This window comes from Galleria mellonella, unplaced genomic scaffold (genome assembly GCF_026898425.1).
Source record: "Galleria mellonella isolate WM207_F2 unplaced genomic scaffold, CSIRO_AGI_GalMel_v1 utg35, whole genome shotgun sequence".
Lineage (NCBI taxonomy): Eukaryota > Metazoa > Arthropoda > Insecta > Lepidoptera > Pyralidae > Galleria > Galleria mellonella.
This window is the reverse complement of record NW_026442082.1, coordinates 371,008-396,172: the sequence shown is the minus strand read 5'-3', so window position 1 is coordinate 396,172 and position 25,165 is coordinate 371,008. Positions and strand designations below refer to the sequence as shown.

General features: G+C 33.1%; 3 protein-coding genes across 6 annotated transcripts in view; 1 reads left to right on the top strand and 2 right to left on the bottom strand.

The window, feature by feature from the left end:
- The first annotated feature begins 330 nt into the window (after positions 1 to 330).
- Positions 331 to 7,480, top strand: LOC113514247 (isocitrate dehydrogenase [NAD] subunit beta, mitochondrial). Of its 2 annotated transcripts, none has more exons than XM_031908179.2 (9): positions 331 to 489; positions 1,573 to 1,629; positions 3,625 to 3,723; positions 4,085 to 4,201; positions 4,900 to 5,107; positions 5,550 to 5,713; positions 6,332 to 6,541; positions 6,757 to 6,893; positions 7,210 to 7,480. In XM_031908179.2, the coding sequence occupies exons 1-9, from the start codon at positions 448 to 450 to the stop codon at positions 7,301 to 7,303; spliced, it is 1,128 nt and encodes a 375-aa protein (XP_031764039.1). In that variant the 5' UTR covers positions 331 to 447; the 3' UTR covers positions 7,304 to 7,480. The 2 variants fall into 2 exon arrangements, with proteins under 2 accessions (XP_031764039.1, XP_026754075.1); XM_026898274.3 differs by having other exon boundaries at positions 1,573 to 1,662.
- Positions 7,481 to 7,505: 25 nt separating this feature from the next.
- Positions 7,506 to 10,156, bottom strand: LOC113514418 (uncharacterized). Its single transcript, XM_026898502.3, has 4 exons — positions 9,754 to 10,156; positions 8,800 to 9,055; positions 8,148 to 8,267; positions 7,506 to 7,826 (listed from the first exon to the last, which is right to left on the bottom strand). Exons 1-4 carry the CDS (start codon positions 9,954 to 9,956, stop codon positions 7,743 to 7,745), a joined length of 663 nt encoding a protein of 220 aa, XP_026754303.2. The 5' UTR covers positions 9,957 to 10,156; the 3' UTR covers positions 7,506 to 7,742.
- Positions 10,157 to 11,026: 870 nt separating this feature from the next.
- LOC113514278 (sodium-dependent organic anion transporter-like) overlaps positions 11,027 to 25,165 on the bottom strand; it is a 33,161-nt gene continuing 19,022 nt past the window's right edge. For all 3 annotated transcript variants that reach the window (XM_052896915.1, XM_026898321.3, XM_052896916.1), the window contains exons 3-10: positions 24,590 to 24,739; positions 24,118 to 24,248; positions 23,608 to 23,727; positions 22,969 to 23,143; positions 22,032 to 22,294; positions 21,042 to 21,228; positions 17,062 to 17,137; positions 11,027 to 14,224 (exon numbers count right to left, since the gene is read on the bottom strand). In XM_052896915.1, the coding sequence (XP_052752875.1) occupies positions 14,122 to 14,224; positions 17,062 to 17,137; positions 21,042 to 21,228; positions 22,032 to 22,294; positions 22,969 to 23,143; positions 23,608 to 23,727; positions 24,118 to 24,248; positions 24,590 to 24,739 (1,205 nt within the window). In that variant the 3' untranslated portion in view covers positions 11,027 to 14,121. The remainder of the gene's footprint in view (positions 14,225 to 17,061; positions 17,138 to 21,041; positions 21,229 to 22,031; positions 22,295 to 22,968; positions 23,144 to 23,607; positions 23,728 to 24,117; positions 24,249 to 24,589; positions 24,740 to 25,165) is intronic.

Genomic DNA, 25,165 nt, shown 5'->3' with positions numbered 1-25,165 from the left:
ATTAATTATTTATCTTTGGTTTGGTTTACACATAGAAAATGTTTAACATTTTTCCTTTTAATAAATTATCTTTTAGTTTTGTAATATGCGGTAGGTCTAACAGTAGGCAGAGAAACTTGATATATGTGGGCTTGGGTCAAGCACATATATATTGCCATTTTTTGCTGTCAAACGTTTACGTAGACAATTAGATTTGGTACTGTTATAAATTAAGTGATACTTATTATAACGTATTTACGTAATCCAAGTCTCCGAGTATAACTGATTTGACATTTGATTTAATGAAATTATGTCAATGTCAAAGATTTCGGAATAGAAGTCAATGTCTGTATGTCAAATGTCAATTGCAAAACCATTTCTTGTTCCTTTTCTATCTTCTTACCCCGTTTAGTCCAAAAATAAAATAAAATTTTATTAAAATTTCTTTGGCTTCCAATCTTCAATAAAATGTCTCTTATTGGTAGAAATATTGTCCGCGCCCTAATGCAGGTATAGTATGACTTATTAACATTCTTATACAGTTTTATTCAACCGTTAGTTGAAAGGTTTCGTAACAAGTTTTTGATAACAAAACATATTTTATATGGAAATTACTCCATAGAAACGTTCTGAGAATCTCAAAATGAAACCTCTTGACACAACTTATATACTGAATTACTTTTATTTTATTAACCTATTGTCTCACGTGACCAATTTATTATTACGTATTATTAAAGAGGGAGGTACCTTATCTATTCAATTCTAGGGTTCTTAATTATAGTGTTGACGCTCTATCATGTTTGTTTTTTAATAATTAGTAGCCTTACTAATATTGTAAATGTGAAATTGAATGTTTGTTTGTCAATCTCGGCATTTTAACGGATTAACCATTGGCGTATTTAAGACTATTTTCCAGTGTGGGGGTAGGGCTGGTACTTAAAACATATATTTGTCTATGAGCTTAATCAATCAATGAAGTTTGGTATGCTCATACTACATGGAATGGAGAAGGAAATAGGCTGCTTTTTATCCCAGTGAATCAATATATCCAAGTTATGCAAATGAAGTTGGGTAAAAACTAGTGTATTTCTAAGAGAAATTGCTAGTAAAGGCTACTTTTTGGATTTATTAAATTCTCAATTAAAATTTCATTTATATAAATAAATAGTGAGGTGACTTTCTTTATATAAAATAAATACAGAAAAACAGATTATCCATTCATGTAATTTTACAGCTCTGTTTATCTTAATAGATAGAATCTAATAAACAAATATAATATTATAGAAATATAATTAACAAATAAGTCATATACTTCATATACTAAAACCTATTTCAAAACAACTATTTTTGAATTAATATATAATTAAAATAGACTTTATGAGAGAATTTTTTAAAAGTAATTTGCCTCAAATATTATTTTTTAGTGCTTTCCCATTTAGCTGTATTCTACTTTTCTAATAAAAAAAAAAATTTCTTAGTAACACCATAATAATAATTTATTGTATTTTTTTATTAATAATTATAAACAACCAAGAATGGTCATCACTTTATACTGTTGTATTCAGTATTTACTTCACACATTTTTTTTTTCAGGGTTCTCAACATGTATCCAAGGGAGTACATACTAGTGCGGTAAATGCTGACCAAAATGTATGTTTTGCTCCAGCTGGTATCAGCACCCTGGTGAGATTACTAACCTATCTATACTAATTACAAAAAAAAAAAGAAAACAAACAATTATAACAAATAGTATTGTTGAAAATATAACATAATAAATAAGCTAAGGTTTAAGTTAAGGTCATTATAAATAATTGTAAAATATAATTAAACAATTATGATTAGATATTTTGTAATTTGAAGATAAAAATCATATATCAATTATTATGGAGTGATTGAAAATTTTGAAACAGGAGGGATTTTAATATTATTTATGAAATATAATTTGCTAGGTATTGCAATGTTTGTTTTCTTTTTTATTTACCTATCCTACATAATTTGTTGAAAATAGTATTATGAAAGAAAATTCAAAATTTATTTTTAAATATTATTATTTTTATATATATACAATTGGCACATTTATATATTTAGAAGAATAGAATATTTTTTTTTATTTTGTGTTTGAGTTGTATAGCCAGTATAGTATTTTGAGGTTCAGTATGGGGATATTGCCAGGCCTATCAAACTATGTAAGCAATTCTTTTTAAAATAGCATGCACACAATCATTATGTTATGAGTTTTTACTATTTTTGCTTTATTTATGTTACTTGTAATACAGAACAGCCATCTCATATATAGAGATTGAAATTACATGAATATTGGCATATAGATATATTATAAAATAAGTATAGACAATACAAAATTAATTGTAATGTATTCTTTATTATATATTGGTTCTCTATGTCTACATTGTAAAAAGTTTGCTATGATATATTGAATAAAATTAATGAAAGACTAAATTAAGATTTGGATGGTTATTCTGAAAGCATGAGACATTACCCACCCACACTATATGAATAGAAAATATATAATTAACTTATCATACCATTTATGAATATTATATTCAATTGCTAAATATTTTACTGTAGCAAGGCATACAGTGTGCGGTGACAGTTATAAAATTAAGAATTATAAATAGTATGACTTCAGTTAGTCAGTCAAATTGAGCAGTATTTGTGTATTGTTTTAATAAATGATAATATTAAAATATTAAAGTTTTATCTTTTATAACATTGTTATATATTTTTTTATATAAATTCTTTATGGTATTGAATTATTTCAATTTAATTTTTTTATCATCAGTAAAATATAATTAATTATATAAATGGTATGATTGGAATAACTATTATAGAAAAAGCAAAGCATGACCCTTTATTCTCTTTATAATCATAACCTTTGTACCGTCCAAAATGTATTTAATTTATAACACTATAGTGTGTCTCAACCCAGTGAGTTTTTTTTTTTTTTAAGTTTAATATTTAATGTATGACATTTGGATTATAAAAATATAATAATGCAATAGATTTTTAAAAGTTATATATTTAAAATTATATAATCACTTGAAATATCATTCATTATAATTACTTATGTAATTAATTTATAGCTACATGTACAGGTTATAGGTGACTTTTTTGTCTGTGTGTTCTATACTGCTGGTAATATATTCTCTGTTTTTATATTTAATCATAATATAAGTTTTTCTGACATGAAGCAATTTTAATTTGGTTTGATTTCAAGTGTATATGACCATTGTAAACTGGATGATAGGGATAGTTAATTTATAGATAAAAATGAAATAAATTAAGGTGAACAATGTAATGTTACTTGAACTCGTCCATTAAAGATGAGATGACTTTTAAATTAGTTTTAATTTTAAGTAGTTCAGCAATAAATTTTTAATATTGCTCAAGTGTTATCTAGTTTTCAAAGGCTAACAATGGATGTCGTTTTAATAGACTTTTTATACCATAAACACAAAGTATATGCCAATGTTTCTTATGGATAATTATATGTGTGAAAATATAGGATCAATACAATTATTCTGATTATTGTGACTTTGTATTTATTCCATTATTTGGAAGTCAGTACGTTATATATTTAATTTAGACAATTGTTTTAATAAGTATTTTGTATAATGGTCTATATAGCAACCGAATGCGACCAAGGAAGGTCGTATTAAGTGCACTTTAATTCCTGGAGATGGCGTCGGACCGGAAATGGTTTACTCTGTGCAAGAAGTCTTCAAGGTACGTACTTTTAAATATAACATAAAATTATTGGATTTTTAACCATGTTGGAAATAATGTTTTTTTTTAACTGTAATCATCTTTCTTTCTGAAGAAGACCTAAGAATACTTCTTTTCATACCTGGAGAAGTGATTTATTATTATTATGAAATTTTATTATTATTTATTATTATTATGATTACTATGAAAGGTACAAAGTACTAACTCAAGAGGAAAAAAAAAACTCAAAGATCTAATAACAAGTCACCTGATAATAGTTAAAATAGGAATAAGACAATATCAGAAGGAGAGATTAGGGCTTCTAGTGACAAATACAGCTGGTTATTAAAACAATTTTGATGAATAATAATTACATCGACAGGCGGCAAACATCCCAGTGGATTTCGAATCGTTCTTTTTCTCCGAAGTGAACCCAACACTGAGCGCCCCTCTTGAAGATGTTGTCAACTCCATCGCACGCAACAAGATTTGTATCAAGGTGAGTACCTACTATTGGCTAACTTTGGGTACGGCACTCCAATGGGATGACATTTATGTCCCCCCGCCTGTCTTCCCATACAACTTGCTATTTTGGTGGACTGTTTATGCCCCCATCAAATGCCTTATCTTGCCACCTGCAACTCTCATGGATTTGTTCCATGGCTAAATAGTAGGTATGAGTAAATTTTCGACGCTGCCACTGACGTTGTCAATGTAAATTTGCTAACGCATTATAAGTGTTTGCGTTAATAATTCTATGTAACTAAATATTATTTTTAAAGATTATTTAATTTATTTCATTAATAATTACAATATTTATATTTTGTGTTCTAGTTGACATACCGTTATACCTACATGTTGTCATATTATCTATAGTTTTTTTTTATACAATTTTGAATGGCAAACGAGCTGACGGCTCACCTGAAGGAAAGTGATATCTATATGTATATATATATATATATATATATATATATATATATATATATATATATATATATATATATATATATATATATATATATATATATATATATGATATCACTCGTATATACACACGTACTTAATTATTACAATAAAATATACAATCACTAGTGTATAACTTATGCCCATGACTATAATCCCGAACGGGGTAATCAATGGCGTTTGTCGCATGCCATCATTATGCTGTAACAGTCGACATTATTATTGTAATTGCAGGGTATCTTAGCTACCCCGGATTTCTCGCACACCGGTGAATTGCAAACACTCAACATGAAATTGCGTAATGCACTCGACTTGTACGCGAACGTGGTACACGTGAAGTCGCTGCCTAATGTCAAGTGCCGCCATAACGACGTGGACTGCATCATCATCAGAGAGCAGACCGAAGGAGAGTACTCGGCTCTCGAACACGAGTCTGTGCCCGGTTAGTGCTTATTTAATATTTTTATCTATATTAATAAAGAGGAAAGATTTGATTGTTTATAATGGGTAAACTCAAAAATTACTTTTTTTCTAGAGTACCTATGTCTTCCCTTACACTAGTGTATTGCGCCAAGTTTCCCTAGTAAACTTTAACTTATCTTAGGAGCATTGGTGATATGTTCTTTTCTTACTCTGTCTTCATACAGACTATTTATAATCACTAATGAAGGGTTGACAAGAAGAACCTATTATAAATGTCCCTATTTTTACATCTCTTGCGTTCATAAAATAATCCACTTGTAAAAATATTTAAGATGTAAATGACAGTTGTCCGTCTAATCCTGCAAAGAACATGGAGTGAAGATAAATTGGTTATGCAAAGAATTTTAATTTATGACAGTATAAGGATTTTTAATTAATAGATTTTAAATCTCTTTTTCCAGGTGTCGTGGAATGCTTGAAGATTATCACAGCGGCTAAATCTGAGCGTATCGCCAAATTCGCGTTCGACTACGCTGTGAAGATGGGCCGCAAGAAGGTCACGGCTGTACACAAGGCAAACATTATGAAGCTTGGTGACGGACTGTTTTTGCGCAGCTGCGAAGAGGTATTTTAGTTGCTTACTTTTATAGTAATTTTTGGTTACCAGTTGGTAGTCGAAATTTTTAACAATTACCATGAACTTAATTTGGGTAATGCTAACTGCTGGTATTTGCTCAATACTTTTTTAATATCATCTATTTAATAAACCTAAAGATTACTGACATAATAACACAGCCTAAGGCGGTTAGTTCATTAACATAAAATCTTGCATGGTTACTAAAAAGTGATGTATGAAAATTCCTACCTTATAAGGGTTAAACAGAACATGAAAATGTCCCAAGATAATAAGTAACTTACTGGGCATATAGCTGGTCCTCCATAAAGTTTTTATTATAAATATGATTATTTATTTATTCTTTATTACATCACTTAAAGAATAATACAAAGATAAATGTATATTACACTTATGAAGTACAAAAGGCGGTCTTATCGCTAAAGCAATTTCTTTCAAACAACCTTTGGGTAGAGGAGGAAGAAAAGACGGTAGCTATTAGACGCAAAAAGTGTAACTAATAAAAAAAGAAAAACACTATTATATATATAGTTTATATTTCTCATAACATCAAAATTTATTCAACTATGTCCTCAGTGAGATAGTACTACATAAAAAATCATATTTCAGATGGCGAAACTTTATCCCCGAATTCAATTTGAGAAGATGATTGTTGACAACTGCACAATGCAAATGGTGTCCAATCCAAATCAGTTTGACGTGATGGTAACACCAAACTTGTACGGCAATATTGTGGACAACTTGGCCAGTGGTCTGGTCGGCGGTGCGGGTGTCGTAGCAGGGGCCTCCTATAGTCCGGAGTGTGCAGTTTTTGAGCAGGTATGTACATTTGTAGGATGGTCATTTCGTAAGTGACTTGTAATTTGGAATGGCTAATAACCTGCTGACCCCCATTATGGAAAATTGTCACTGTAGTATATGGACATAAATATCATAAAACACGCCTTGATTGGCGTTCAATGTATATACCATAGACATGCAAGCATACAAGTTTATCATGTGCCTACTCTAAGTGCATACATGATGTTTTCTAGGGTGCTCGTCACATCTTCTCGGGCGCCGTAGGCAAGAACATCGCCAACCCGACAGCCATGCTGCTCTGCTCCGCCAACTTGTTGGCACACGTCAACTTGCATTCTTACTCCAAAATGATTAAGAACGCCATCAACAAGTATGTATATGTATATTATTTATATTTTTCTGAAAGAATTGGTTTAATGATTTGTAATGGAATGAATAAAAGTGGATATGTAGATTATATATATTTACTTGTATTGACTTATAATACCTCAGTAAGTGCAGAAATACCAAATGAAATTAAATATTCAAGTCTAGCTATATAGACGTTTCACATTTATCGAGTATTTTTAGATCGAATATAGTGTAGAATTGCGATTTACTCGTATCTATCGCTTATTATGTATATTGCCGTAATGAAGTTTGTTTAATATTAGTCTATTATTATGTACCCATTATTTTATTTCCAGAGTATTAACTGACGGAAAGGTGAGGACAAAGGATCTCGGCGGTCAGTCCACAACCAAAGATTTCACCTATGCGGTCATCCAGAGCCTTGCTTAAATATTTGCCATATGTACTGATCGTTCAACGCTCAAGAGAGCTTAACATAAGTATAATTTATTTGTATTGTAATTAATGTAGAAATGTGATCTGAGAAATCAAACATTGTTATTCAATATTGTATAGATTAATTCCCCATTGTATATTGTAAATATAATAAAACGACATTTAATTATATTGGTATTGTTTTAATATGTTAAGCTTGATATTTGAATGTTCTGGAATATTTTTATAATCATATTGGCGAAAGTAATACAATAATACATTATGTATTTTATAACTTTAAAAGTTTTAGAGATTGTTTACAACAGAACAATATAGATGTTTCTATTTCAATATAACAAGTAGATTACGTGCGACAAATTTATGAAATTACATTATTTTCGTCATTACAATTATAATAATAAGAATTTTAATTCGGGAGCTACTACGATGATTTTTAGTCGCCTTGCGGTATAGCTCTCGGAGTGGCTAGCTTTTTTACTCTGTCAGATATTACGTACTTCAATGCATTAGGAGGGACCTAAAAACAAAGTACTTGACAGTATAGTATATGAATATATCGTCATAGTCGTAGAATACTGACGGATCTATATATGTAATCTTTGTCAGATCCGTCAGTATTCTACGACTATGACGATATATATGATCTGATACTATATGAATAAAAGTCAATAAAAAATCAATCGACGATTGATGTATGCGGGAAGTATTCAAAAAGTACCAAATGACCATCAATTGATGATGGGTGACAATATTATGGTCTTTCTCTAATTAGCAGGTTAAAAGTTGCAAATTTATGTGGCATATTACGATATTAGTAAAAGGTATTAATCTTATTTACCTTGACTGGATTTCTATACCAAACTTCTTGGGATAACCGTCTATAGACTTTGAAATCAGGCATCATGCATATTTGGTTGATTCGAGGTAGCAATGCTTCAAGTGGTTTGCCCGTGCCTCTCTATGGAAAATTATATAGGTATATATAAAATGTATAGAAATTAAAGTGATAATATTGTCTTTCATAGATTTTTTTTAATGGATGATAATGGAATGGTAACTCTGCCTGCGCTATACACAGTATACACTGGCGGGGCACTAGTGAGGGACGATAAGTGAATATGAAGCAGGTCAGTTAGCCAATAGTGACAAATTCACCAAAGGATCAGCCACAATGGTTTCCAGGGGGAATCGCGAGGAGGTCCTGACAGGGTATTCTGCTACTAATAAGATTGCTAATCCCCATTACTAATATAATAATCCATCCCCCCCCCCTCATAGAAATATATTAAGCCTTCCATTTTAGTCAGGAGCCATCAGTTGTAAAGTTAGTAAATGAATTATATTCTTATTGTTTTTATCGTTTTTTGACCATTGTTTAATAGGAACGATACAACATGCGTACGATTTATTTGCCGTGTTTTTTTTTTTTGTAAAAAGTTGTCAACTAACTCAAAGGTTCTTAAAATTTTTATATTAGAAGTTATTCTTACCTTAATAGAAGGCGGTCTAAAGTCCTTTTTAGGTCCTGCAATCTGACTGATATAATCCATATGTTTTTTCCATTCACTTTCGGACCAGCATTTTTTCTTTTTCACTTCTTTTGTGTCCGTTTTCTTCAAGTCCAATACGCAATTGGCTAACTTCGAGTAGCACGTGACGTTGGCAGCCTCTATCATGCGGTCGATGCGTTCCAGTCGCTCTTGACTGAAACGGTGCTTGTACATCCGTTTGATTATTAGAAAACGTCTGAAAAACAAGTAAAACCAAAGTATGTTGGAGAGATTTTTCCTTATACATTAAGATTATTTAACAATAGCTACTTATATATTAGTAATTTAATATTTTGTTTCACAAAAACATGAATGGGACCACCCTGTTCTCTGTCGTTATTTCATTTAGAAAATAGTTATGAATTTGGATAAAAGCTAGCGCAAGCTTTGCTAAAACGGTTCCTACTAGTTCCCTATATAGGAATATTTTTTTTTTAATGATTGACAATGGAATGTTAACTGTATACGCTGGCGGGGCACCAGCGAGGGATGATAGGTGAGGATGAAAGCAAATCAGTGATGAATACACATGGAATTCAGTATGATGGTTTCCAGGGGGACTACGTGGAGGTGGACTTGGTCGGGTATATTACTGCAAATGGGGCCCTGCAGTCTCCATTATTAACAATCCCTTTCCGCCATATGGACTACTGGTTTCATTTGTTGTCTTTAGTTCGTGACTAGGATAAGAATTCGATTAATTGGTAGAAATCGGTAACTTTGTAAAGATATTTAGAACATTGTTACTCAATCACGTTTAATTGACTAAACGGTTTTGAATGAAAATACGTACACAGATAGACCATACTAAATTACGAGGGAAAAAGTTTGTGATTTATGTATATGGAAGAAACTCATTACTAATGGCACAGTAATAATAATGAATTAACTTACTTTATATAAGGCCAAGCAACGTCATTGACTCTATCCGATATTTGACTATAGAGAGCGGACTTCCTGATACCTCTAGGTGTCAAAGCAGGCATGCCATCGCTAGTATCAATAATGTACTTTCTTGGTATACTCAATATATTGAGTCTTCTGGGAATCTTGTAGGGAAACGTGGATGACGGTAGATCAAATTTTGGCTTACCCATTGTTACAGCTAGCTATTCAGAGAGTTATAGGAAATGGGAGGTGGTTGGTTTCTGTGTTTTTACATTTTGTTTAGTCAGTGTTTTGTATAGGTGTCCATTTTGAGAGTCTATCAGATGTCAGGTGTGATATGACGTAGGTACGAATTTCGAATTACACTTCAATACACGATATTTTTTTAATTTTTCTTAGAATTTGTTTACAAAAGTAGATAACCCAATTATGATATTTATAGTAATACTAGCTGACCCCGTAAACGTTGTTTTACCACTTATTGCGAAATATAAAAATCACGATTAAAATACAGGGGTTGATCGACGTTGATTGATCGACATTAACGATGAAAATTTAAAGTTGTATGTATTTTTAAATGCTAAATCATATTAAAATAAAAATAAAAAAAAATTGTCATTAAAATAAAAAAAAAATTTTAGGGGTGGGTCACCCTTAACATTGAGGGGTATTAAAAATAGATGTTGGCCGATTCTCAGGCCTACCCAATATGCACACAAATTTCATGAAAATCGGTAAAGCCATTTCGGAGGAGTTTGGTAACAAACACCGTGACACGAGAATTTTATATATTAGAGATTAAAAATTTAATAGTTAATACTACTATATATTAGCTGCATCAATTGATAAATTAATATCGGTCATAGAAAGGGCAAACTTCATAATTTCGGTATTCTCCTATAATCTAAGTATGAAGAGCAAGTTGGGAGTGTCCAAGGTGAAAATTTATATTATTGATGGCAGATATAGTTCCTTAAGCTTTCATTCTGATTAGTGTGCCCGAGTTATGCAATATAAATACTAAATTTATTATTAGTTTATTCGTTACTTGTGTGCTGCCCTTACGCCAGGAACTCTGGCTCTAAAACTTGAGAGCTTAAAGGTTCTTTGGTATCAAAAATTTCCAACTATTTTCGTTTACATGAAGACTTATGCAGAAAATATACATAGATATCCTAGGTAATGTGGTTGTTTTCTGTGTAACTTTATTTTTAAATGATTGCTAATTTGGATAAAAGTTATCTCAAGGGGTTTAAAAGGATCAATAAATTAAACAAAACACGTTTTGTAAAAGTTGTATTAATTTTCTCACAATTTATAACCTAACGCAATACTGTTCTCACTTACAAACATCAACTAACAGGCTCGCTTCACATCTGTTTCACCTATAAAACCAGTCATGTGAATCGAACTAACAAACATATAGCCAGATTACTGTTATAAATATATTCAGTGAATTTCAAACCAAACTATTTATGTGTGCTAGCTGAGGAATAAATTCATTTTTTTATGTTCGTCCTTGAGCAAAATAATTTTTTTTTGCGAATAAAAATAATATTTTATAGTTTGTGCAAAATTTAAATAAAGAATATCGGGAAATGGTTCCGGCACTAACGAAGCATCTAATATTTATGTGCGTGATTTTAAAAATTACATTAAAAACATAAAGACAATAATTATTCTTAACGTTATTAGGACAATATAAACCTGTTTTAACTATTTCTTAAAGTAACATTAATTTGAAAGAAAGTGACAATACAGATTATAAAGATCAGTGCAGACCAATGGTTCGGCATTGAAGATTGGTTGTTGGTAACGACTCTGTGTGACTTCGTTTACGGCTGTTTGTTATTCCAATTTCAGCCGTATACTTAAGAAGCTAAAGTCGATTATTTAATTATAGTCTTCTAGTCTACTTGATGTCTGAGCTGATCCTAATAATTAAAATAGATTTAAAGAGGTATTAATATGAGCTCATTTTTTAAGATGAATCAATACAAGCTGTATGTACCAAATATTACTATTGAAAAATCACATAACAGAGACAAATAAGGATAATAATTGGGTAATTTAACCCTTCTTTGCATGATTTTTTTTAGTAGTGAAATAAATCGAAGTGATATAATTCATGTTTAAAAATAAAGGAAAAATTATTAAAAAAATAAATTTGACAGCTATATTTTTTTTTCTGTCAATGGAATGTAAAAAGGTGTCTAGATATGATCAACTTAAACTTGCTCTTTTATATAATTTTTGGGTATTCAATGTTATGATGGAAATTTCCACCATTATGTAAAGAAGGGTTAAGTAGTGGTGTATAAATCTTCGGTTATCCAATGTATTTAGAACATATTAACATGCTTGTTACTGATTATGTCACTTTCTATTTTATAATGTGAGATATACACTTTTTACTATAACAAATGTTAAGCAAACTCGTCTAACAGCAAGCAGATAACATAATAAATGTTCCAGTTTACAGTTCATTTATAAAAAAGAAAACCCAGTTAAATACCCTATTATTACAATACATATATTATTTAAAACTATATTATATTTGGTGTACCTAATAAGTTATTAAAAGCGAACAAAATTTTGATTTTATAATAAAACTGGATAATTATAGAAATAACAGCAAACATAACATCAACGTAACAGGTTGGGGATCTACCCCAAATAATATTTGAGAAAATATTTCAAAACAAAAATGAAGCGTGTATCTTTTAAAATACAAAATACCTTTATTTTCGACAAAATGTCAATAGTTATCGTTTTAAAAATATTATTCAAGCCTGACTTAATTTTGTGTCATACATAATTTGCTGTAGTTCTTGCTTAAAATATTGCTGCATAATAATTTTATTTAGTATTTAAATAAATAGTGTGATAGTGTAAATATTATGTGACAATAAATTTTATAGGTGAAAACCACGAAAATTACGACCCTTGATTATAGGCGGTGCCAAAACATATGAAGGCCCTTTGCCTAAAATAATAATTTAAAATTTTATTATAAATTTATAATTGCATAATTTTATCAAAAAAAAAAATCGTCTGAAAATTTGAACACCTTTCTTCATAAGGATATATTACACTTAGCCGTACAAGTTATATAAATGATAGCGATACTTTTGCTTACATAGTCTGAGTATCTACATATTGGACTGGCCAAGTGGCTATTGTATGTATATTTATATAAAAAATACTTAGTGTCACAATTGATTACATTAATATCTTTTATTGAGCGTAATATTCATTATGTAAGTATAGAAAATTGATAAAATAGCGGAGGTCTAATGTTAAGATTCATTATTCTTAATCATTTCAGACATTTCTGAACATAGACTGCCATAAGGAACGAGTCTCAGTTTACATTAATTAAATTCCTGCCATACTACATTGTAGAAATAATATTACATTACATTCATTTATTAAAATCGTTTCACAATAAGAAAATACAAATTTTCATAATTTGTGCTATAGGATTATAGATATTTATTGAAGATATATTTAATTTTTTATTTAATGAACATATACAACTGAGTTCCTATATAACTATATTATATGACTGGCATAGACATACACTGAAATACTTGAAAATTTATATGATAGGTATTTTTAAATTCGCCATTTTCTAAAATAAGAAGGAAGCCTCAAGGTTTTGTTCGAACGAAACCTGTCATCTGTTATTGTTCTTCGAAAATTCGTTTATTCATTAATATCTATGTAATATAGGAATCTTGGAACAAAATTTAATCTTTCTAATAGGTATACACAATATAGCAATGTATGTTGTATTTTATATATATCGCTAATTTTTTTCATCTTTTTAGGGTTCCATTCCAGATTTGAAGGTTAAAGGAAAAAACGGAACCCTTAAAGGATCACTTCGTTGTCAATCAGTCATGACCCTTTTTCTTAGGAACGCGTGGAGGTATCAAATTGAAATTAATATCATATACTCGGGTCTGCAATCTATTAAAGCAGTGAAAAAATTAAGCTTATAAATCGACCCAGTCAAAAGAGACGGCCATTTATGTTCCATTTACTTATATCGCATATTTTGACATTCGCAAAGGGAATCAAAACCTATAAGGTACTTCCCATTAATCTAAAATCATAAAATTTGGCAAGAGCAAAAAGCACAAATAAATAGTTGAAAAAAAAAAATTTAAATTGATGATTTTAATCACCAAAAATCCATTTTTTAACGTTGCGCGATTTTGTATGGAACCCACTTGCTCTGCTTTTTAAATTTAGATTTGATTGAATGTAACGTAAGATTATTTCTTTTAATTATTCTTATTAATAAAGGAATATTATTGTTATAATATCCCTTTATTTATTTTCTGTCGCAAGATGTTGGTTCACACTTCAATTTTGGACATTAATGGTTGCGATGACGTCGGACTGGATTCTGTCTGATACTGGGCTGATGTCTTCGATAATTTTTTTGGGTTCATTTCTGCGGGCGATACTGTAAGCAAAATGGTCTATTAGTAACTACCAACTGAGATAGAATCATTTTCCGACTACCGACTTTTAGGAAATTATAATTTTTTTTTATACAACTTAGAATGGCAAACAAGTTGACGGCCCACCTGATGTAAAGTGGTAACCGTCGCCTATAGACATGAGCAGTACCATAGACATAACAGAGAATAATGTTTCACACATGATACCCCCCATGCGTTGCCATTCTTGAGAACTCAGGTGTTATTCCTCTGTACCCAGTAACTTCACGCCATATCCCACCCTTCAAACCGAAACACAGCCATGCAAACACAACTGCTTCACGGTTGAAACACAAATGGGACAGAGGTACCCAAGCAATCGACTTTTGTATAAAGTCTCTCTCTGATGGATTATAGGAGTACATTATAGGATTATTGATAATTACAAATGTAATTTTTAGTTTTCTCTAGGTAATAATTATAATAATAAAATCAATTAATTACTAAATAAAAAAGTAAAGGCAACAGATGCAGTCGGAATATTGTTTCTATTAGATATAAAATGTTAATGAGATGCTATTCTAATAACAAGTGAGATACAGATGCGTTTGCGTCGATGGAATTAGTGTGATATAATAGTTAAACAGAAATCATTATTAAAGAAAAAAAAAAAACAATAATATACATCAGGAGAGGTACTACAAAATGACAACGTGGAAGTGTCTAGAGTCACCCTCTAGACAAGTGGCAAGCAAATCCATCGATAGAATTGTCATCGCTAACGAGTCCATGGGATAGAATGAGATAGCAACGTTCGATATCTCATTCCAACTCTTGGTCTCGCTTGCGATAACGATTCCACGGATGGATTCGTTTGTCACTTATCCAGGGGGCAAACAAGAGATTTAAATAATAATATTACGAATTTATGATAGCACCATAGTGAAGCTATTAAAGATTGGTTTGACAATTTTCAATAAATATACAAGTTCGGAAAGGGTATAATCATTATTCATATAACTGAAAATTTTTTTGAAAATATTTACATGTAGTATGTACTTGCACTTTTTATTTAATTTTTTAAATTTAAATTTTTAATTTTAATATATACAGTGTATATATTTAGAAATAAAAAGCGCAAGTATTTTCATATTAGTAAACAATTTTGGCATATATTTTTAATTAAATAATTTAAATAAACATGCTAAGATGGTTTACTAAAATAAAGGCTGTTTAAACTACAATCATAATATTTCCAAAAAATTACAGTGTGTCTAGACCAAATTTACATTAAAAGATCAGTTTCATGAAATTAACTTTACAAAAAGTTTTAGTAACTAGTTTTTAGTTTCACAAACTAAGTTTCGTGCTCTGAGTGATTTTTTAGTCACATCATGCAAATGCTAATTTCATTTTTTAAATGAGACGCAAAATTAATATCACAAATGTTTTAAAGTTCATGAGTTTATCACGTATTGGCTATTGTTTGAGATTAGTGTCCTGATAAAAAAAAATATCATGCAGAAAATTTGCTAAGTTAATGTAAATACTGCTTTATACAATTTAATAAATTTTATTACTGACCCTTCAGGAGACAGTGAAAATAGTTGTAATAAGACAAACAAAACTGTGAAAATAAGCATTGATAGCGAGTCTTCCGTAACCATAATCTCACTTGTTTGAAAGCTAAAAGCATGCGAACTCCTATGTTAATACAAGGCACCCATGAATCCCACCACCTTTATTTGATTTTTGGACATACCTCCCAGACTAGGACGACAAATCGGTATGTAATGATGTTGATGGCGTAATATTTGTATGAAAATAAAAAAAAGAAATACACATTTAGAAAAATATTTAAATACATACATATTAATTGCTTGGTGTTTTTTTTTTAAAACATGATTTCAATTTCTATAGTCCATAATATGGAATATAGAAATTTAAATCATATGTTTTCTATAAAAGACACCTTTTTTTATATAACCGTAATTTTTACTATTAAAACATTAAAACGCTTATTAAACAGTATACAATAATTAAAACTAGTGATTATAAAATATATTTGGAAATAAAAGAACTTCAAAAGTTTTTTTAAGTTATTATATAATAGGATGTTTTTTTTTTGAACAACTATTTTATATTTAAAAACCAATATATTATAACACTGAATAAAAAGCACCGTAAATAAGCAATATATTCCATAAAATTTTATAATTATAAATTTAATTTAATAAACATACTTCAATAGTAATATCTTCCATTTCCCAAAATAATGTGTTACCAAAAAATATTACAATGTTTCCCAATTGGTTTATACAATTCCTTATTTTTAGATTTACCACATTACATAGATTATTAATTGCCAATTTGTATCTATGTAACAATAGATACATATTGGTGAAAAAGTTAATAAGGTTGTATCAATAAGCCAAGTAGTGTGGAATAAAATATTTATTAACACAGAAATTAATAAAGTAGTGGAAATATAAAGATAATTAAAAATTAAAACATAAAACAGTCATGAGTTAATTTTTAAAAATGTCAGTACAGATTCAACCTTAAAAACTTCGCCCCAAAAAACATAAAACGAAAAATACTTGAGAGATATTTGTAACTATTCACAATAATTTATATATCTACAGTTTAAGATATAAAAAAAAAAATAAGTGAATAAATTAATCTGAGACCAAAACAACAGTAGATAAGTTTAGAAATGGTCAATATATAAGGTAAAATTATAATAAGAAATTCCGATTTTTTAAGTCGCTTAAATATATAAATATTTTCAGCTCTCAAGATATTTGGTCGAATTATAATATACCAAGCGCACACGAGTCAAGTAAGAATAGATACTCACCAGCCTTTGATCTTCTGATAAATGTATATAGCTGTCATGGGAATCGGCGTCATGATAGCCACCGCAACCGGCACCACTGTAATCATATAATGTTGACACTGTTTTCCATCAGATGTTTTTTGTCATTCAGTCGTAAAAAAAAAAAAAAAAACTGTTCAGCTATTTCCATTATTAACTCGTTGGATATTGCTAGAGTGTTATTTCGTTTAGTTCGTTTCGTTCCAATCTTTTCCCGTGGGTGTCGTAAGAGGCGACTAAGGGAATTTAATGATCGAGAGATAGGTAGCAGTGTCCCTCTTAAAACGTCACCAAAGTCTGCGGTTGCCGACCCGCTTGCCAAGCGTGGCAGCTACTGGCAAACGTCCTCATTATGGGGGAGGCCTATGTTTAGCTGTGGAAAGTTAACAGCCGATATGATGATGATTATTTCGTTAAAGGCCCATTTTTTATAATGACGCTCTCCTGCTCTATTAATATAAACTGACAAGATATTATATCAGTAAGAGATGATAGATCAGGTCAGTCGGCCTATCGTGATTAATTCACCAGGAATTAATAAAAAAAATAATAAAAATTCATTAAGATAATTTCTAGAAAGGGCCGAGTGGACTATGACTTGGTGAGATATATTGCTAGTATTGAAGTTGTTGATCCCAATGAGAAATCCTTTTTTTTTTTTTTTTTTACAACACAGGGGGCAAACGAGCATGCGGCTCACCTGATGGTAAGTGACTACCGCCGCCCATGATCACCCACAACACCAGCGGCATTGCAGGTGTGCTGCCGGCCTTTTAAAAAGGAATATCTCTTTTCTTGAAGGTTATGTTGTCGTATGGTTCGGAAATACTGCTGCTGGAAATTCCAAAGAATGGTTGTGCAAGAAAGTGCCTTGAAAAACGCACGGTGGAAGACCGCCACTCGTCCAGATGATTGGGATGAAACTTTAGTTTGTGGCGGGTTGTACGGTGGTGAAAATCAGCAGCAGGTATCAATCCGAACAATTCCTCAGAACACTCCCCATGATAAATTCGGTAGAAGATACACAGAGATGTAACATCTCTGCGCAGTTTCAGTGGGTCGAGTACAGTAAGGCGTTGACTATCGATAATTCGAGCCGCCCGACTTTGAATGCGGTCTAACGGAAGGAGTTGGTACTGTGGCGCTCCTGCCCACAGGTGAGAACAGTATTCCATATGCGGCCTGACTTGGGCTTTATATAATTTCAGGCGGTGATGAAATATCGTCTCACCCTATTTTCCTAACTTTTTGGAAGCTTCTTAGCCTTCTCCTCCAGATGACCGCAAAACTGACGTCGCAAGATATATCAACACCCAGAATTCCTAGACTCGACTTTTTATCAAGGGAAGTGCCCTGAAAGTGAGGAGATACGACAAACGGCGTCTTTTTTGCGGTAAACGCGCAGACTTGTGTCTTTTTGGGGTTAAATTGGACAAGATTTTGTTCACCCCAGATCGAAACTTGATGGAGTGAAGTTTCGATTTCAGACACAAGTCTATTCCGGCACTCATCGGTATGTGCCCGCGAGATCTTTGCATGACCGGTATATAATGTATCTCCTGTACTGTCGTCTGCATAGCAATGAATATTACTTATCTGTAACATATCATTGATATGCAGAAGAAACAGAGTCGGAGATAGTACACAGCCTTGCGGGACACCAGCATTCAAAGGTTTTAAATCAGAGCATGCTCCGCTACGACCTTAATGCTACGTTCCCGAGAAAACTGGCGACCCAAATGCACAGTCTCGCAGGCAACCCAAATGAAGGTAGCTTTGAAAGCAGCGCTCTATGCCACACCCGATCAAAGGCCTTCGCAATATCCAGACTAACTGCTAAGTCCTCTCCCTTACTCTCGATTGCCACTGCCCATCGGTGTGTTAAGTGCTAAAAGATCATCCAGCCGAACGTCCCTGTCGAAAGCCGTACTGGCGATCACAGATCAGTGGTGCTCTTCTAGGTACCGGAGCAGTTGACGGTTAATGATGGATTCCATAACCTTCGAGAATAAGGAAGTGATAGCTATGGGCCTATAGTTAGCTGGATCTGAGCGATCTCCACGCGGGATCGGATGCACCAGAGCAGTCTTCCAAAACTTTGGGACTATGCCCGATGAGTAGCTAAGCCGAAAAAGACGCGTAAGAACCGGAGCCAACTCTGGTGCGCACGTCCTAAGCACAATTGGAGGAATACCATCGGGCCCACTCGACTTATGGATTTCGAGGGAGAAAAGTGCTCTACGCACTGAGCTATGCGTGAATTTAATGTCAGGCATATCCTACAACACGTGATGGTCGGTGGTGATTTCATCCCGTCATCCAATGTCGAGTTTGACGCAAAGATGGATCCAAGAAGATCGGCCTTTTCCTTAGCGTTCTGGGCCAACGAGTCATCCTCCCTGCGCAATGGTGGAAAAGATGACTTACAGAAATTCCCTTTGCAGCTTTGGCAAGAGAGAAAGCTCGAGTCCCAGAGGGCAAACTAGCCAATCTCTTGACAATTCTACTAATATGCTCTGACTTCGCTATAACTCTTTTGAAAGACCTAGAGGCAGAGTTATACTTTTTTTGAGAGCACTGGTGTTAATCTCGGACGCCACACCTTTAGCCCAGGTTAGGAAGCACTCCTGTTTCAGACGAGATGCTGTTCTACAAGAGGCTCCATACCAGGGCTGGGATACGGGCACCACAGAGTTAGGAATAAATAATTCCATTCCCTGAAGCACCACATCAGCAATGGAATCGGCAATGGCGTCAGGATCATCCAGTGGGAAGCAAACCCGCCTCCATGGGTAAGATGCGAAAAAAATCCGCATCTCATCCCAGTCCGCTGACCTGTAGTGCCAGACACGAGTCTACCCGTGGAACGTGGTGGAATCGGACTCATGAGAGGCACCTCCAGACTGTGATCCGACGATCCATTCGACGGAAATCACATAAGCAAAAGTGAAGGTGAATGGTCCAACACATCAGGTATTCGCGTAAAGACCATAAGCCAAAGCAAAGTCATGAACAGATCTTCCCGCATAGTCGGTTGTACGTGAACCAAGCCATTCGGTATGGTGGGCATTAAAATCGCCAAGAATCACGACTTCAGCGGAAGGAATCTGTTCGAGCAAATCTATAGCCATTTGGACGTGCTCAATGAGTTGGTCGGTTTCGATGTTACTGTGGGACCTTAGTCTAAAATAGACAGGTCCGTACCTTCAAGAAACAGCAGATATATACACCGGCACGCGAAACAAAACAATGTTCAATAGCCCGGGTATTTACGAAGTTTCGTAGAGGATATCTGTGTCTCCGTTAGAAAGAGCAATGCCGGCCGCGCCGTTTCTAAGTGGTGGTGGACAGCGTTTAGGTTATGTAATCCCCTGATATTGCAGAAGCTCACATTGACAAGGGGATGCCGTAGAAATAAAGAGCGGAATTTTGCCCCCCCCCAGAATACGCAGGGCAGCCCGAGCGTGGTTGCTCGAGAGAGGATTCTCCAGCAACATGGTTACTGGTACCTCCCTGGGGTATGCTATTTTTTTTTAATTCCACTGCCATGGTTGCGTGTTGTAAGATAGGGGGACGGGGTTGGGGAAAGGATTTTAGGAATAGGAAAGGGATGGGTGTGGGATGGGTATGGGATGGGCCTCGACTCCCTCACTCACCGTACGGAATGTGATCGCACTGAAAGTGCAACCACTTAGCGTCGGTATTCTGTGAGGGTGTAAAGTGCTGCAATACCATATGGTATTACAGCGTGGCTCTACCACCTAAAACCTATCCTAAACCTATCCTAACCATCCTAAAGAGGATAACTGATAATGATCAGCTATCCTCCTATTTAATGGTGTTTGAGGGAAATTAATGTTCATTAATGTATGCTGATTAATTTTTTTTAAGAAGCAGTTTTATTTATTATTATTTTTTAATAAATGAAGCAATTTTAAATTAAATGGGAGAAACATCGTCACCTGTGGTGAGATCAGCCTCTGGCTGCTCGAGCGCATATCTTAGCAAGAAGATGGCAATGCCCGTGTTTTGCACGCCGGTCTCTATGGAGATGGCGAGCGCGTCGGCATGCGGCTGTTTCAACACACGCGCTAGTGCATACCCGAACGCGTATCCGAGCCACGGGATACCAATGCCCGCTACTATTATCTGTAATTGGAAATATCCACTTAAAGTTTTTGTAGGTAAATATATACATATCAATACATTTGATGAGATTCATATAATAGCCAAAAAGTCAGCAGCATCTGTGTCATATATCAAGTCATGGTATTCTCTGCCAGAACTGTTTGCTGTATCAAGTAAAACTTGAACATTTTCAAGAGAGACGTGAAAAAGAGTTTATATAAACTGGTACAGTAAGGACCGCAGGTTAGATGCAACCTTTCGTTGCAAATGCAACCCAGATAGATTTCATAATTGCTTACCATCATATGACTAAGGAGTCAATGCATCGTGCTATTGCATTAAAAAAAAAAAAAAAACTTTAGTGTTTTGTGTAATCAGCCAGCTTTAAAATATATGAACCATATCACACTTTTGTCTATTACTTATTATTAAAATATAATATTTACGAGTGTATACTCGACTAAAGAGATCTGATAGTCTACAATAAACTCTCACTTAGCTTACTCAGAGTTAACAGTACCAATACCAGTAAACTGATGGGCGGATTGTCTTAAGTGGTCAAAAGTAGTTTGCGTGTATACCTGTATCTAACTCATGTTTTTGTAGTCAAGCGACTGTGCTTACATTGTTGTATTCCAAATCGAAAGGTGGGATATGTCTGTAAAATTACAAAGTAACAAAATAGAACTCTGGAATGGTAATGCATCAAGAGCGTCACAGTGTATTTTGTAATATCTATGATGTTATTTATTTAAACTTTTCTTCAGGTGGGCCATCAAGGTTTGATTGCCAATTCTAGTTATATAAAAAAAATCTGTACTTACTTGCCATGTGAACAGCTCGAAGATATACAAGTTCGTGGCAATGGCGAATACAATGATGAATAGAAGTAACGTTGTGGAGAATCCCTTCAGGATCCTGACCATGAAGGCGGCCAGTCTCGGGGTCCAGCGCTGCATGCAGAGGCCGATGGCCAGCGGCACTATAAGTCCGACCACGAACGTTCCGATACGCTGGTACGGAACCACGATGTTCGCGTTACGGAACACCACTTGGCCGAGAGAGAACAACCACATAGGCATTAAACCTGCGAAAAGAATAGGAAAATCGGTATTGTGATTTAGTTTAAAATAGCGACTGACGTAATTATTAGGTAACATAACATGTGCTAGGGAGGATGGGGATTTTTTGTAATGCGGACTACCAGCGCTATTGCTAGCAATATACCCTGTCAGGTCGACCTCCACATGGTCCCCCCTGGAAACCATAGTGCTGAATTCCAGGTGTATTCACCAACGATGGGCTATACTGACCTGCCTTTTCATTCTCACCTATCAATCCTCATTGGTGCCTCGCCAATGTACACCGTGAGTGCGAGCGGGGTTGCCATTACCCATCCAAAAAATATAAAATGTGCAAACAGCGTGTAGGTATTCGATCGACTTCAAAAAGTAGGGTTTTTGTGTGATGTTGTTAGTTGATATTATTATAATTAGAAACAGATTACGATGTCTAATTTTTAATCGAAAATCTCGTGTGGTTCACAGTAATTTAGTATATTGAAAGAGGAGTTTAACAACTTTAAATTACAGCAGACTGGTTTTAGGTCGACCTCTTTCTGACCGTATAAATGCTCATATTACAATATATTCTAGTTTATTCAAATAATTTAAATGAACTTCTACTCCTCCTTGCCAAGAATCATAACATCTCTATGTTCTGTAAAATTTTGTGGTTATTTATTTGGAAAAGCGAGCTTACCAAAGGCAGCGAATGTAGACAGTGATGTCATGGCTAATGAAAGGTTCAAGTTTCCACCGAGGATGAAGGTCCAAATGTTAGAAGCACCTCCGCCCGGAGACACACCCGTGAAGAACATGCCCAGCCGCATTTCGGGTTTGTCCGGGAATATTAGGAAACCTAAACCGAATGACATCTGTGGAGCCACTCATAGAATTAATTAATAAGCAAAATATATATAGAAGAAATAAAAAAATGTATATACATTAACTGTCTCATTCATAAAAACATTTAATAATTATATACATAATGATCATTGATGTGTGATCCTTTTAATTATTGATATTTTTTTTTATTTTAAATATAACAAAAATGTAAGATTAGACTTTATGAATAAGAGGTAAGGGACAAGACCGTTCTTAAAACAATCTTGATTATTCCTGATTATCGAAAAAGTGATTTTATATTGCTATAAAATAAACAGAAAATACACAGATAAGCGGAAACTGAAAATTACGATTTTGATATTAAAAATATTTAAATGGATTTAAATTAAATTTGGTATTTAGTTTGCACATATTCTATAATTTAATATAGAGGATTACTTATATAATGATTCAAGGATAAAACCGCGTAAAACAGCTAGTATTATATACTCACAAGTGGCATAAACAGGAACTGTCCGATCATGCCTATACCGGGCCCAATGGGCTTTTTCAACACCTCCTTCACTGTCGGCCAGTGCATTGCGCACCCAAAGTTAATGAAGATTATGGACACCTGTCAATCAAATATAGATCTGTCAAATTATATATATTTAGCTTATATTTAACTAAAGATAATCGTTATAGATTGTTGGTGTTATTAGAAATACATATATTGTTGTGATTAATTCCCAGTAATTTCGTTACAATTTTTCAAACTAAAATAATTCTAAAATGTAATATTTTTAAATAGTTAACAGACTGAAACTTTACTTTCCGATTCCTCGTTTCAGTGGGATTTGAACCCATATCTTTCTACTATTCGAGTGAGTATATTTCTAGTTACATCACAGAAGTAATATTTCTCAATTATCAATTGGTAATTTTTTAATTGCATTTGTCAATTGCTTAAAATTTGAATTTTTTAGACATGGATATTAAGACAGTTATGTCTTAAAATACTCACAAGTGTGGCAACACTGCTCGTGAATATTGTATCTATGACCCGCACCGGACGTATCACTGTCACTTGTAGATTACCTTGCACTGGATTCGATGCGCCGTTACGGATTGCGTGTACGGTCACATTTGTTCTACCTGTTGAAATTATGTTTATGAATCTAAATATATACTAAACAGAAAATGTATAAAAATCTTTTGATTGGGTGGCACTGTTCCACTAAAGCTTTTAACGCTAAGCAACTATGTATGAATAACTGTATTACGGTTTGAAAGTAGTGAAATTTAAAATTATGAATGCAAACATCTTACTCCTCAGGAGTAGCTACTAATAATACGACGGGCATCACATATACGCATCACGTATATTCTGTATAACTCTAAATAAAATATTATATTTTAACTTAATAATCACGTTGGTTCTCTTCCTTTATAAACTGTAATTTAAGAAAATCTAAAATTTTATGAAATATGCTTACCTATGAATTTGCCATTGACTCTCACTTTTCCTTGCCAATTACTGCTATAGTTTTCGTCCGCTATACTAAACGTTGAGTTCCATTCTGCTGATGCCACGTGATCTCTGTCTGTTTCTAATTTGAATTTGTCGTCCACTTGCATATCAGATCCTGAAAATAATGTATTGATAAAAAATAAGATCTGTTAACTAAAATGAAAAAAGGCATAAATCAAAATTTTGTGAAATCAAGAGAAACATTCTCGAATGTTGAAGAAAAATTAAATTTTTCTAAGATTCTTTGATATAATTATCACAAACTATTTTTTAAGCAAGCAAAAGTGCATCATGTTTTATTTAACTCTAGCAATCAAAATCGAGAGCGTTGTGACCCAATAGTGCATACACTGCCTCGATTTATAGACCGCAAACGTCGTAAATTCAAATCTGGTGAATACGATAAAATTTGCATTATGTTAATTCGAATAACTCTCCCGTAATGGAAAATAATGATAAAAAAATAAATTAAACCGAGTGACTTCAGAAAAAAACACAATAGCAGTTGTGCTTTTTTTTCCTGAAGAAGGCAGTACTATTA

Coding starts and splice junctions, on each gene's coding strand:
- LOC113514247 (XM_026898274.3), top strand. CDS start 448: ATGTCTCTTATTGGTAGAAATATTGTCCGCGCCCTAATGCAG. Junction 490..1,572: donor TTGTCCGCGCCCTAATGCAG/GTATAGTATGAC, acceptor TTTTTTTTTCAG/GGTTCTCAACATGTATCCAA. Junction 6,542..6,756: donor AGTGTGCAGTTTTTGAGCAG/GTATGTACATTT, acceptor GATGTTTTCTAG/GGTGCTCGTCACATCTTCTC.
- LOC113514418 (XM_026898502.3), bottom strand. CDS start 9,956: ATGGGTAAGCCAAAATTTGATCTACCGTCATCCACGTTTCCCTACAAG. Junction 8,268..8,799: donor TTAGACCGCCTTCTATTAAG/GTAAGAATAACT, acceptor AATTTTCCATAG/AGAGGCACGGGCAAACCACT. Junction 7,827..8,147: donor GGTATAGAAATCCAGTCAAG/GTAAATAAGATT, acceptor CTTTGTTTTTAG/GTCCCTCCTAATGCATTGAA.